General features: G+C 38.8%; 1 protein-coding gene across 1 annotated transcript in view; it reads left to right on the top strand.

Moving 5' to 3' along the window:
* The first annotated feature begins 5,915 nt into the window (after positions 1–5,915).
* The window catches only part of FYB1 (FYN binding protein 1), a 68,369-nt gene continuing 59,822 nt past the window's right edge, over positions 5,916–14,462 (top strand). Inside the window, exon 1 of the mRNA XM_074166001.1 lies at positions 5,916–6,030. Within this exon, the coding sequence (XP_074022102.1) occupies positions 6,028–6,030 (3 nt within the window). The 5' untranslated portion in view covers positions 5,916–6,027. The remainder of the gene's footprint in view (positions 6,031–14,462) is intronic.

Below are 14,462 nucleotides of genomic sequence, written 5' to 3'. Positions count from 1 at the left end.
AAAACCACTTAGTTCCAATGCCCCTGCCATGGGTAGGGACACCTCCCACTAGACCAGGTTGCTCAAAGCCCCATCCAACCTGGCCTTGAACACTTCAAGGGATGGGGGATCCACGACTTCTCTGGGCAACCTGTCCCAGTGCCTAATTCTTCCTTATACGTAAATGTAAATCTACCCTCTTTCACTTGAAAGCCATTACCCTCTATCACTGTATGCCCTTGTAAAACATCCCTCTCCAGATTTCTTGTAGGCCCTCTTCAGGTACTGGAAGGCTAAAGAGTCTTCTTTGAAGATTTCTTCTATGATTGCCCTCTCCTAGCTTCAGTAGAGTTCAGTTATATCTACTGTTCTACTTCTACCTGAAAAAAACATGGCCAGCAAGATATAACACTCATGGGCCATACAGGACCACATCTCCAGGCTATCAAGGCTAATTAATCCATAAACTAGTCCATAGATGGAAGACAGAAATTGAGAGAAGAGTATGATACAGAGCTGCAAAAGTAAATAAAACTACCAAGTGGCAGATTCAAAACAAACTAAAGACTGGTCCTTCACACAGTGAGCATACCAAAAGTAAATGCATTTTAAATGCATTTAAATGCATTTTAAAAACCTCAACACAAGCTAATGGAAGTTTCTCAAACATGTAGAGATATTCATGCTTGCTCAGGAAGTCTCTGAAGCATTACTTTTGGCAGGATGGGAAAGTATTCTGTGGAAGTGTTTCCCTAGTCCTGGATATTTCCTAGGTTGGTGCTATTGCTTCTTGTTAAAAGCAAGGAATCAAGTTAGCCTTTTCTTGATGCAGTGAAGTTGGTCTCATTTTAAAAAATTCTCATAAGCAGCTTAATTTTATTCCTGCACTGTATCATTGACATGTTTCTATTCAGCCATGACAGCAAGTACCATGATGATTATTCATGATACATACATATTCCGATATGTTTCCTCTGGTATGAGATAGTAAAAGCTCTTTTTAGAAAACTAACTTAACTTTGGCTCCTGATATATCAGACATATTGAGTACTCACTCTTCCAGCAGAAGTAAGATGCTTAAGTCTTCTGAAAAACACAGTAGATGTTTTGATTCATTCTTCATTAGATTTACTTTACGTTACAGTCATATTTGAGACACAGTGAAATCATGTTCTCGGTGAGCCATGACAGTACTATTTCATTTAAATTTTGACCAATATATACATTGTAGCTACTATCTTCTATCATTTCTTTACTACTTTTTCTCTTTTTTCAGAAGGCTTTAATGAATTCCAAACCAATTCTACAAATCACAGTTTCTGCTGGCCAGCTAGCTACCCAAGAGCAATGGAATGCCATGATTTAAAAGCACCTGCAGCTTAAAGATCACAAATCAAAACAAAGTAATACAGCAATAAACATCTTAAAAGAAATGAGCTGATGCAGTGAATGTGGTCCATCTTTTATTTGTCTGTGGCCATCATTAGAACATGAATTATCTAACTTTCTTAGTCAATGGCATAATGGTGTCCCCTTGTCAATGTTTTTTTTTCATAATTCTTTATGGTATTTTCTGATTTTCAAGAACTCAAGTCCAGCCTGAGTATCAGAATAATGTATATAACTTTATACGAAATCGGAGGTACATTACAAAGGGATAGAAGAGTTGCTATGTTAATATCCATATTTTAGCAAAACTTTCGAAGGAAACAAGGCTGAAGCAATTGTACTGTCATTATACCTACCTGTCAGTCATTCTCAGTGACTTTTGAACCTAGCAGACAATTACTGGAATATTTGCTTGGGGTGGGGAGGAAGGATAGTTCTCAAAGAAGTTTCATGGAAAAAGGCAGCTAAATTGATTTAAAAAAAAAAAAAAAAGAATTGTCCTTGTTGAGGAAAAGGTATTAATGTTAACTTAGCTATTCAACTAGACACCAGAAGACCTACATGGAAGCAAGATACAAGAAAACAGATTTCTTTTAAAAAATGAAGAACAAAGGTATATGAGGGATGAGTGGTTTGGAAACACAGGAATGGTCAAAGCCATCATCAGATCAATAAGTCCCTTGCATACCTGCACCCCAGGTCTGGAAGAGACCCCTGAAACCTACTTTCCCTGCCTCCTGTCCCCCACAAGTGACTCTGAAGACACTCAGTACCAAAGACCAAACCTTACAAAAGAAAACAGGATAGAGAACTGTTTCCCAGGCCCCTATGGCAGGAGAGCATTCAGAAAGTGAAAGTGTACTGATGACCAAAGAAAGTGAATCACACCCTGTGCTACAAAGGCAGACAAAAAAGGCCTTTCATGGGTTCCTGCCACCATGAACAGTTCCCTTCACATGCCACAGAAGTGGAAATAGGCTTCTGCTAATTAATAGGCTTCCACTAATTAACAATCCCAAGTGCAAACACAGGATTTTCTCAATGGACGGAGCACACATGCACCTAGCATCCCTGCAGTCTTCCTGGGACATTTCAGAAAACCTGAAACCTAATATTTATGTACTTTGCTGCACTGTGCACCTGGAATAAAGTTGCCCTTGGTGGAAGATCTGATGTTATTGCCTCACTGTGAGAACAGCAGGAATCTTAATCAAGAGCTATCAGATATCAGGAAATCCTTAGCAGACAGAGCAGCTCCTCAGAAGCTGCACATGCAAACATTCCTGGTTAAAAAAATAAAAAGAGGACAGGGCCAGAAAAACTTCCCATAATCTGAGATTTAATCCTCAGTGTGTCCAGACATACTGACCAATCACCTTTCCAGTACAGTTACTATTCTCCATCGGACAAACAGAATCCTCCCTGTCCTGTCAGTAGGTCTCTTTCATAAATAGATCATGTAGCCTGTGGAAGCTGTACTGAACTCCTTCTTTCTCTATCCTCTTTGGAAAATCATTATTGAATATATATATATATATGAATATTGAATGAATATAATTGCACTCTCAGTAAGTTTGCAGATGACACCAAGTCAGGTGGGAATGTGGACCTGCTGGAGGGTAGAAAGAGTTTGCAGAGGGATCTGGACAGGCTGGACTGATGGGATGAGGCCAACGGGATGAGGTTCAACAAGGCCAAGTGCCGGGTCCTGCATTTGGGTCACAACAACCCCATGCAGCGCTACAGGCTTGCGGCAGAGCGGCTGGAGAGCTGCCTGGCAGAAAAGGACCTGGGAGTGTTGGTTGACTGTTGGCTGAACATGAGCCAGCAGTGTGCCCAGGTGGCCAAGAAGGCCAACAGCATCCTGGCTTGTATCAGGAACAGCGTGGTGAGTAGGACTTGAGAGGTGATCGTCCCCCTGTACTCGGCACTGGCAAGGCCCCACCTCGAGTACTGTGTCCAGTTTTGGGCCCCTTACCACAAAAAAGGCATTGAGGTGCTGGAGCGGGTCCAGAGAAGGGCAACGAAGCTGGTGAGGGGTCTCAAGAACAAGTCTTATGAGGAAAGGCGGAGGGAGCTGGCATTGTTCAGCCTAGAGAAACGGAGGTTGAGAGGAGACCTTATCGTTGTCTACAACTACCTGAAATGAGGTTGTAGAGAGGCGGGGGTCAGTCTCTTCTCCCAAGTCACAGGCAATAGGGCAAGAGGAAATGGCCTCAAGTTGCGCCAGGGGAGGTTCAGATTGAATATTAGGAAAAATTTTTACACTGAAAGGGTTATTAAGCATTGGAATGGGCTGCCCAGGGAAGTGGTTGAGGCACCATCCCTGGAGGTATTTAAAAGACAGGTTGACATAGTGTTTAGTCACATGGTTTAGTGACGGTTTTTTATCAGAGTTAGGTTGATGATCTTAAAAGTCCCTTCCAACCTAGAAAATTCTATGATTCTATAAATTAATACAAATGAATATAAATTTTTGTCTAATTCCCACTTTAAATGTACTTGCAACCTATTTATACTCATTCAATTTCAATGCTTTATCTTTTAGTATAAATAATCATTCTTCCTTGGTACCAGACCTTGTCATAGCTGATTTCATCTCCACTTCCTTAAGTTAGACAAGGCAAGCCCTTTTAGTGTCCTTTCAGAAGCTAAGAAGCCCTTCTACTCATGCTAGAAGACTTCACCTGTACCTGTGTCACTCAACATAGTCACTCAGTATAGTTGACTAGAACTGCACACAATACTCTAATTGAGGTCTCATCAGTGCTCTGCACAAATTCTTTTCCTGCATCTCCTGAAATCATTTGCCTACCGTGTGTTTGAATCACATGTGCTTTTCATATGTGCATGTTACGTTAGTGACTCATACCATCTCTCTGGCTCAAAGCAAAAATTCTTGTTCTTAGCTCTATGTATATGACTTTATTATTAAACTTTGGTTGACTTCTATCACTCCAATACACAAAGTCTTCTCATTCTTCCTGTGTGTTGACCTGATTATCCCCCATATTAGTAGAACCATTCCGTTTAGTACATCTTCAGATAACATCGGTATAGGCCTAGCTCTTGAACAAGGCTCCTGATCCAAGTGCTGAGCAGAATCTGCCCCATGACTTATGCCTGCAGAACACTGCTAGTAATCCCAGTTAAACACAGGAATTCACATTCCACTTCTAAACTGATGTTGCTTTCACCAGCTCCTTATCTACCTCGCAGTCTTCCTCACAGGTCACATCCTCTCTCGACTCTCAACACTTAAAATCCAACAAAGGACATTATATGAAATAATCTGCTTAAATCTAGACAGATCAAGTTAATTGTATTACCTTCGCCTAAAATGCCAGTTAACCTTTGTAAAACAGATACTAAGTTACTCAGACATAATCCATCTTTAATGAAACCTACCTTAGACGTAGCTACATACACCTATTTTTTCTCTTTCAAATTGTTTTTTCAAATCTGTTCTTTCAGTTGCATAATGTTGTGATCAAGCAAATAAACCTGTAGCCACCCTAGTAATTTTCTGCTTTTTAGAAAACGGATAGTATGCTTGCTAATTGCCACTATAGGTATCTGCGGTAGTATTTGCTATTATCTATATAATAGAAAATATAGATATATTACATTGAAAGTTTAAATGAAAACCAGTGGTTTGGGACTTAGAGCAATGCAGCAATCCTTTCAGAGCTCTATTGCTGAGATTATGGAGAAATCCTGATTTCATCACAGAATGCAGTGCAAAACTTCCTTGCGACACAGATAATGTATTTTCTGTTACTCTCTTCTTTCTTTTTTTTTGTCCACCACTGCTTCATACTGAGAAGCTTGCTTACTGAAAACTCATCTTATTTTTTTATTTAGTAGTTGGACATTACCCAAAATATATTGTTGTCTTCCTCCCTTGCATTTAGCATGTACTTCAGTCTTCTTCTTCCTTCCTTCATCTCTTTTCATTAAGCCCTCGGTTTTAGGTTTTTTTGCTAGGTCCAGCTCAGTGACGTTTATGGCTGCATACACTTTTTTCCTTCAATTTTTGTGTATAGGAAGTCTGCATCAGTGCAGAACTTTAATATCCTGTTAGACCAGGACAACACAATTTTTCTGATAATATCAGCTATGAAGAGCTGAGTAGTCAAAGGTTAATTAACAGAAATATAGCTCGGCTTATTGGAGCAAGAACATTACTTTAGATTTTAAACATCCCTGAAAACCTGAGCCAGAAGGAGACACAAATGAGGTTAGTAGTGAAGCCTGGATATGAGAAAATTCAGGAACCCCAAGTATGAAAAACAAAAAAAAAAAAAAAGGCCTTTTTATCAAAGATTACTAAAAACATAACTGCATAATTTTCTCATCAGCATAGACCTGTTTTTCATTACAATCTTTGAGGTCATAAAATGTATGAATGCTCATTCATTGTCATTCGTCCTTCACAGTGGTGCAGTGTATCCCAAACAAATGCTGTTAAAAATTCTGTTCAGTCTCTGATAATATGCAAAACAAGGATTTTGCTGATATCTGTTCCTGTGAAGGCTGGATAGACCACATACACTTTCAAAAAAGGAAGTGCACAGTGAAGGACAAAGAACATTTTTGACTCTGTCTAGTACAGCACATAATCTTTAGCAGACTTGGGGAGACAGAGAGCTTGAAACTATGGTAAGTACAGAGCTCTATTCATTTACTTTTTATTACATGGATACATAAGATTGAGTATGAAAACTGCAGTGGATGTGACTGTAGAACTTTAAATGTATTTCTATTAGTTTTCAATTCAGTTCCTTGCAGCTGACTTCCTGCTTTTGAGGGCATGAAGAAACTTTAGGCTTTTTAGCTCCTTCATCATGTGAACTGGTTTGTATGTGCCTTACAGATTCTGTTTTTCAAAATTAAGGAAAACAGTTTCTTTCAAGGCTAAACAGACAAATTAGTATGTGAATCTAGAGGAATTCCACAGTCAAGTGTCAATGTGACACCAAGCAAGAAATGGGAATGGTTGAAGCCTCTTAATTAGATTTCCAGAAAGCAATTGCACTACCTTGTTTTGATTCAGAAGTACTTCATAACTAAAAATAAAAAGGGAAAAAACTCCACTCAAGATTTATCCGTTTATGTGTAAATCTTCAGCATAGTTGGGGGACTTTTTTACTTATCTGTAGAATTTGTTTCCTTAAAAAGACAGTTAATTTAAAAATCCAAAATTTACTTATGCATCTGCTTCTATAAGTATTTTATTAATAAACTAAATTAATAATTTCAAGAGAAATGATTTTACAGATAAATGTTGAAAAGTGTGAAATCTGAATAGCTTTTCAGGCCATTTTTTTTTTCTGGGAAGTAGTTTAGAACTCCTGGAGTATCTTGTACACTTTTAACATGATTCTTATGCCCAAATAAAGCAGTCTTTCCCTGAAGATAATATTGCTAAAGAGGTATTCTTTATTTGAAGCTGTCAATCTTGTTTCAAGGGAAAAAAGGTATCATCTCATGAAACTTAGAAAGGAACTACGCTATAGAATTCAGTGTCTTCGTGGGGGAAAGGTCTAACTTTGCCCATTGCAAGAAGCACTTGAAAAATAGTAATGCAAAATAAAATTGAATGCAGAACATAGTTCAAATTTAACAATGCTTCAGAAAGTTTGGAGGAGTTTGGTTGGGTTTGTCTCTGTTTTACACAATGATTGAAGTCTTCCTGAATCTGAAGCAGTGGCCTTAGTGTTTACATATGTAATATTTTTATATTTAAAATACAAAATAGATATTTCTTTCTTATTCTATTTATTTCTGTTGTAGTCCCACTGCATAGAATCGAGTAATAAAGAGCAAAATGCTACATTTGTTTACACCAATAATTCAATTGAAGTCATTTCACTTACTCTGGTTTTACATATGGATATATAGGATCTGAATAGAGCCAAAGGTTCTATCAAACTAGCATCCTGTTGTGCTGTTGCCTGCTGATTTCTAGTTGCCTCAGAGATTCTCTAACTTGAGCTGGTCATTAAGGAGCCCAAATTATACATGAAGCCTTTCTATTTGCAAAATTCTACATTAAAATTTGCAAGGCAAACACACAGTTACTCTTCTGGCATGATTCTGCTTTCACAAAAGGGTTTGTTTAGAAACTATGTAAATATGCAAATATGTTGAACACAGAACTTCTGCTGTTGCCAAATGCAGTTTGAAAATAAACAATTAACAGTTTCACTTTTTTGTTTAAATCTTTTCAAGTCTCCAGGTTGTTTTCTCTGAATCCAAATATGAATGACAATTCAAAGTAATGCAAACCATGAATTCGTACACAAAACTATATTTCCTTGACAATGTTATATAGCACTATGGGGAAAGGAGTGCTTTCATCTTTGCATCACAGGTAACCCAGAAGCTTCACCAAGGAGGCAAATCACATTCTTTGTCTTTGCTTTGAAGCTGCACAGGTGGAAACTAGTATTATAGCAATATGAGAAGACAGGAAAGAATTTTAGAAGGAGAGAAAATCAAGTAACTGAAAAATGTAGAGTGAAGACTAATGTAGGAAAGTTTGTTTTCTGGCATTTTTACAGTAGATAGAGGTTGGAGTGGTTGGGAAAACAAACTTATTCCTATAAGAAAAAAAAAGCCAATGAACCTTTTGAACATGAGATTGGGCACAATCTGTTTGAGGCTGACTCTATTTTTAGTGCATACAGGAAGAGATGAAAAGAACAGACCTAGGTCTGTAGAATTCAAATGAGGACAAAAACAAAGAATTCACTATTTCATTTATGACCATCATAACAGCCAATTTTAAACCAAAACACTTAGACATAATATCAGATGAAAAAATGCTAGAACTACAATAATAGCTGTTGGCAGGTGTAGCTTCATGTGAGATTGAAGCTGACGAACACAAAGGAAAAAGGCTTTATTTTCCTTTGGCTTCAACCCATGACAAGCTGTGTTGATTTCTGACATAGAGAAATAGCCCTTAACATGCCTGTCTTCTTGCAGTGATACTGGTAATTCTCAGATATACTATAAGAAGCAGAAGAACTTTTCAGACATGAGAACTCAGATAAATCTTCTGATGCAGGTCAACCAAGGAATTTGGTTATATCTTTGGATCTACCATTTGTTTCAAAAAAAAAAAGGAGAAAAAAAAAAGAAAATGCAAAGAAAAGAACTTAAAGAAAATCTGGACAAGCAGGGAGGGCTGCTGGGTTCCATTTAGCCATAACATCCATATGGAGGTAGAACAGCAATTAAGAAGTGAGGTGCAGCACATTTTCCAGGTATCTCAGTGTGGAAAGCATTCAGGTTGCCTCATCAGTGTCACTAACTGCACATTTAAATTGTGGCAGCCTCTGTCATTCACCTCATATTACTACAGACAAATAGTCTCCACACCAGCAGTTCCTGGAGAACAGCTATTGTACCGTAACTTGCCCTGAAATAACTCAGCTGGAGCTCAGTGCTCTTGTTCTCTAGCATTCATCTTGGAAAGGGTTTTGTCTTTTTCCAGGATAGTCAAAATACTTTAATCCTTTGGGATCAAATTTTTGTCATGCAAAATATACGGCTATTTAGTGAAGTGGTCTCCTTGGATGGTCAGAAAAAGCTTCCTCCTATTCACAAGTGTTTACATTGTACGTTATATAGCAATTCTGGGAGTTGAGACTGAAGCAAATAATCCTAACTACTAGGAAGGTACTCACCATCTGTTCTTTAATGAAGGAAACGCCTCCTTGGGTTATGCTTTTGAAAGAGAGCGCCTAAGTATGCACAGCCAAAAGTGGAATCAGGCACTTGTCCTTAGACAGGATTCAGGCTTATAAAGTGACAAAGAGGAGTGAGAAATATATTAAGGGTTATCTCAGAGCTAGGGATGTTTGTTTCTTGATATGCTTGCTAAGATTGTCTACTGTGATATTTTTGTGTAAAATTTATCTGTTAGCATTTTGAATGTTTCCCTTGTCAACTAAATCCATTAATTTAATCCTGGAAGGTGCCTCCTTTGGCGCCTCTGCAGATCATTTAGACACCTAGATCCACCATTTAGGAAGAATTTTCAAAGTTAATATTCATCTGCAACTTAAGTCTGCATCATCTAGATGCATCAATCTAACATCTGCAATCTAACTCCGCACGCCTTAAGGAAAAGTCCACACCTCAGAATGCAAAGCTACTCAGAGATACACAAGGAGTTATACCAGATCAAAATCTCTGTAATCTGGAGATATAACAGTGACCATAACTTGGGCCAACAACTTCATGAAATACGAGGAATGGAGAAATTCCTCTAAAAAGGAGAGGTTTCTACAGCTAGCATGGAGCAGAAGCGCATATCAACCTTCAGTCATTTGAACTTGCTTTTTCTTATAAACTTTCCCAGTGCTAACTCACTTGCCCAAGTCAGGTGGCCCAGCTGAGATGCTGGTTTCTACAAGGGTCTCTTTGTCTTTCCCCTTGTCTTGTAGGAAAGGCCTAGACTGAAAAAAGATCCATTATAAGATAGACAGCCAAGAGTTTGAATACCTCCATGAGGAGCAGCATAAAGTTTTGTGGATTTAAGAATGCAGTTCTAGTGCAGCCCATGCTCTGCATTAGATTTAAAAATGGTAGCATTCTATCCGTATGTCATTCTCCATTTAAGAGGGCTTCTGTCTCATTCCATCAGGTTCACAAATGAGGTAGCCTCCTCCATCTCATCAGATCTAGCAGGCCCATTTAGAAAGGACTCCGCATCACCTTCATGCCAACGGTTCAATTGTTCAGTGACTAAAGCAGACATGTTGGAAAGAGGTGCTCTGGTCAGGTCAAAAAAAACCCTAAGCAGTGTTCAGAGCAGTGCATTGAAACTAGGTCTACCCACTTTTAAGTGAGTGCTATAATTACTAGGCTAAGAGATGCTTTTCCCTTTTCTGAACTGAAGAATCCTCACATCTTTCACATAAAGCAAACCACCATCAAGATAGAGACAGAAAGTTCTACCATAAACCATTAATCAGCTTTGGTCTGATGTTTAGGGAACTCTCAGGAGAGCTGTGGGTTTCACAAACTTTGGGCTGTGTTTTCTGTAAACTACATACAAGTAAATGAAAGTAAAGAGCAACTGATCATTTTTTTTTTTTAAAAAAAAAGGATTCTATTTCTCCTCTGGCATGGGCAAAAACAGGGATATGAGGGATATAAGGCCATCACAATACATTTTAAGAGTATTAGTTTCACCAGGAAAAAAAAAAAAAGGAACCTTTGTCTTTCAGAGTAATATTTTCCAGCCAACTTTTGTGTATCGGTGGACTCCTACTGTTTCTGCACAGTAACACATGACAGTATGACAGATGATTATATGACAAGCTGAAGGTCTAACCACACTCAGAAGGAACATTCTCACAAGGAACCCTGTGTGAAGGGACCTCTACCTTCCTGCAAAGATCTCTGAGGTCACTGGGCTTCAGATAGCCACAGAAGACCAGCAGGCCCAGGTGTCTTGCATAACTGGGAACTCGGCAGATTTTTTAATTGATTTGTGCAAAACACAACTCAATGGGCTAAGAATTATAAAATATTAACAATACTATTGTCTTTGTGAGCCAGGCACAATTTCTGTCAAGCCCAAGTGGAGCACAAAAAGTGGAGAAACACTTAAGAGAGAAAAAAATTTTTCCTGATCTTTAGGCTACTTTCAAAAACATTATAAATGAACATCTGTCCCAATGAAATCCAAAAATACTTTTCTGCTCACTGTATAAGACACCGTGGAAAATATTGTAATGGTAAAGCCAGTCAAGCAGTGGAACAGTAGCAAATTGTCCACAGTGCTTGATGACAGCTATGCTCTGTGCATACGTAATGCCCAGTGTTGCTTCTAGATCAGCACAGAGGGACAAACTGCACTCACAACATCCCAAACTCTGGCATCCTAGTTATTCAACAGTGTCTTGCTGCCAACTGAGAGTCCCATGATATTACTGTAATGTATTAATGAGAGCCCCATGATGTTATTAAGGAAAACTATTGGCAAGCCATGACTTGCTACATGCAGCCACGTCTGTGCTCAGCCCATTCACACAGATAACAGGCAACATCTTGACCTGTTTAAGAGAAGTGGAACTCCCACCTTCCCCACCACTGTATTTTGCAACCTGGACAAAACACAGACTTGCAGAAACCCCTAAAATCCAGAACAACAGTACCTTTGCTGAACCTTCATCCCATATAGTTTTTCCTGTTCCTGAGCCGGGGGGCAGGGGAGAAAGCGCTAAGACAGGGAAATGTGTTAGGCATGTAAATTAGACAAAGATAAATCACATTCATAAACAAATGCAAATGTGAAGCTGATACAGAACATACCATGTTCATTTATTTCACTCTAAAATACAAAATTAGCCCAATCTTTCTCTTTGCCACATGAATTATAACATGAAAAATATTGGATTTTATGTGTCAGTTTCTCCTACTCTAACAAAGAGTAGGTTACGCAAGTTAATGCAGAGCTCATAGATCTCCTTCTCCAGTGCTGCCAAGCTATCTGCATTTTAAAAAGCATCAAAGTTGTTTGAAAGAATTGGGAAAAAACCACCGAAACACTTTGCTTTCAAGAAGAAGCTGCCACACCTTGATTCCTTTCTTTGAAACTGTGTTCAACCACCTTTTCTTAAAGTTATTGCCTTTCTCTACGGTAACACTCAAAGGTGGGAATTAGCAACATTTCCCCTAATATCTTTTCATAACATTATCATTTGAATGTTTTTATTGATATTATGTAGTCATTTATTCCAGACCTGTCTCATGTAAGTATACTGTGAATGTCTCCTGATTGTTTAAGACAGATGACACAAGGATATCCAAAGATGCACTTTTTTGTTGTTGTTCTAAGTTTTAAGTACAAAGTTTTAATATTTATCAGTAAATCATCTATACTGAATCAGCACTCTGGGATTAAGAACCTGGTGGGATTTGTGGGTTCATTTCAATAAAAAGTCATCTTTTTAAGACATCTTTTCTTAGGAGGAGAACATCCATGCTGTTTTGTATTCTAATTAAGAGAACCAAACAAACTGAAAAGGAATAAAAGTAAACTCCATCAGAGTTCAGGACTGTTAACAGGAAAAATCCAAAATGAAATGAACAAAAATAGCAGCTGCCTTCAGCAGCATCCCTCAGTGAAAAAAGTTGGAGTATATAGGAAATTAAGAATGGAAAAATTACACAGGAATGTACAAAAAGAAATGCCCATCCATGTTATTGCACTGAAGCTGTGTACAATGGCCCCCAACTTGTCATGTCATCACTGAAAGTTGTAGAAAATTCATTAGAACAATTCATTATACATGCTTAAAAATGGGGTACGCAAGAAATTTGCCATGTTCAACCTATAAATATTGGCAAAATACTTTTTTTAACCACTTTGGGGGGTTCACTTTCAGAGAATAAAATGGGGATCGGAGGATCTTGTGCAACTTGGATTTGCAGCTATGGCTGAGTGCTCCTTTCATTTCTGCTGACATATGTCTAACAGCTTTTCTTCCCATTAATCACTTGGGTAACAAAGTTTTGGAGAAGTGTCACAACCTCTACAATACCATGACCCTTCTCTAAACCTCTGAGGGCGTCTGCATTTTGATTCTGACAATGTCATAGGGAAATTGGTTTTCTTATTCTCTTTCAAGAAGAAAAATGTTTGGAAATCATGTCCCCAGGCTCTCACTTACTTCTCTTGTACAAAGCCTCTCAAAACAATGATTTAGCCACAACCATTGATCTGCTCCATCTCTTAGTAATTTTTTTAACGAATTTCCAAATCCTTTTGACAATGTCTTTTATCTCTTAAAGTGCTTGCAGGCCCTGCAGTTTATCTCCCAATGGTCCTGTCTCTACATCTAGTCCCACCTTATCCTTTTTTGGACCTCAGTCTCATTCACTCATTATTCCACCATTAGATTTCCATTGATATGTGTGTTTGCTTACATGACATGAGTTTTAAATCAAATCTCTTTTCTTCAGCCTCTAAGAGCAGATGCTAGGGCTCAAATTTATGCACTAGCCCACAAGAACAAACAGTCACTATACGGACCTCCCTTATCTGACTACTGGTACGTTTCTGCTTCCTGCTGCTCTTCTCCCCGCCACATTCAGTAGCTGTCCTATCCTCCACGATAAAAGTATCCTGTGCAAACAATGATCTATCCAACGGCCCACCCTTTAATGAATGCCCACCCAGCAGATGGGCGTTACCTTTCAATCTAGCCAGTACTCAGCAACAAATTTGGCAGTGTGATCCTGAGAGACAACAAAATTGAAAATTATCTTTTCCCCATACACTTTAGCCCTTGGAGCAGAAAGGCTGGTACATGATGCCTCCTTATCTGTCATGGCCTGTAGCCTCTGTGAGGAGACAGCAAAACTGAGAGACCCTGCTGAATTTCCCCTTCTCATTTGTACATACCCTGTAAAACAGCAGATGCAAGTGCCTGCAAATAATAGATTTCATAAACAACTAAATTTGCATGATTAAAGTTAAGAAACCGTCTATAACTTTTTTGCCTGTTAGGCAAGGCAGCAGACAGGCACTGAGCACACATAACAGCAACAACCCAATCTGTTGTGCCCACAGTACGTGGTCAGGGAAGTAGGACATGAGAGACAAGAAGCTGAGAGAACTGTGCCTGTTCAGCCTGGAGATAAGGTAAAGCAGAGACTTTACTGCTGTCTTCAAATACCTAATGGGAGGTGTCAGACTCATCTCAGATATGCACAGAGATAGAAGGAGAGGCAATTGAAAAAAAGAAGCATTGGAAACAAGATGCAAAAAAGGAAAATCCTAATTAAGTGGGTTTTTCTCTTTTTTAACATTAAGGGAAATCAAATACTGTAACAGCCTAGAGCGGCTGCAGATTCTCCATCCTTGTATGTAGTCAAAACCTAGCTGAAGAATGCTCTGAGCAATCTGGGGATGCTGGCCCTGCTCTGAGCAGATAGTTGGACAAGATGACTTCTAGAGGTCCCCCCCTACCTAAACTATGCTCCGAGGCTATGATTTGTAATGGGAGTGCCTACTCCATTAGAGGTCACTGTTGTGCAAGCTCCCGGGAATGACACCACAAAACGTA

The sequence above is a fragment of the Numenius arquata genome, chromosome Z, assembly GCF_964106895.1.
Source record: "Numenius arquata chromosome Z, bNumArq3.hap1.1, whole genome shotgun sequence".
NCBI classification, from domain to species: Eukaryota; Metazoa; Chordata; class Aves; order Charadriiformes; family Scolopacidae; genus Numenius; species Numenius arquata.
Note: the sequence above shows the minus strand (reverse complement) of the source record. Positions and strands in the feature narration are given on the sequence as shown.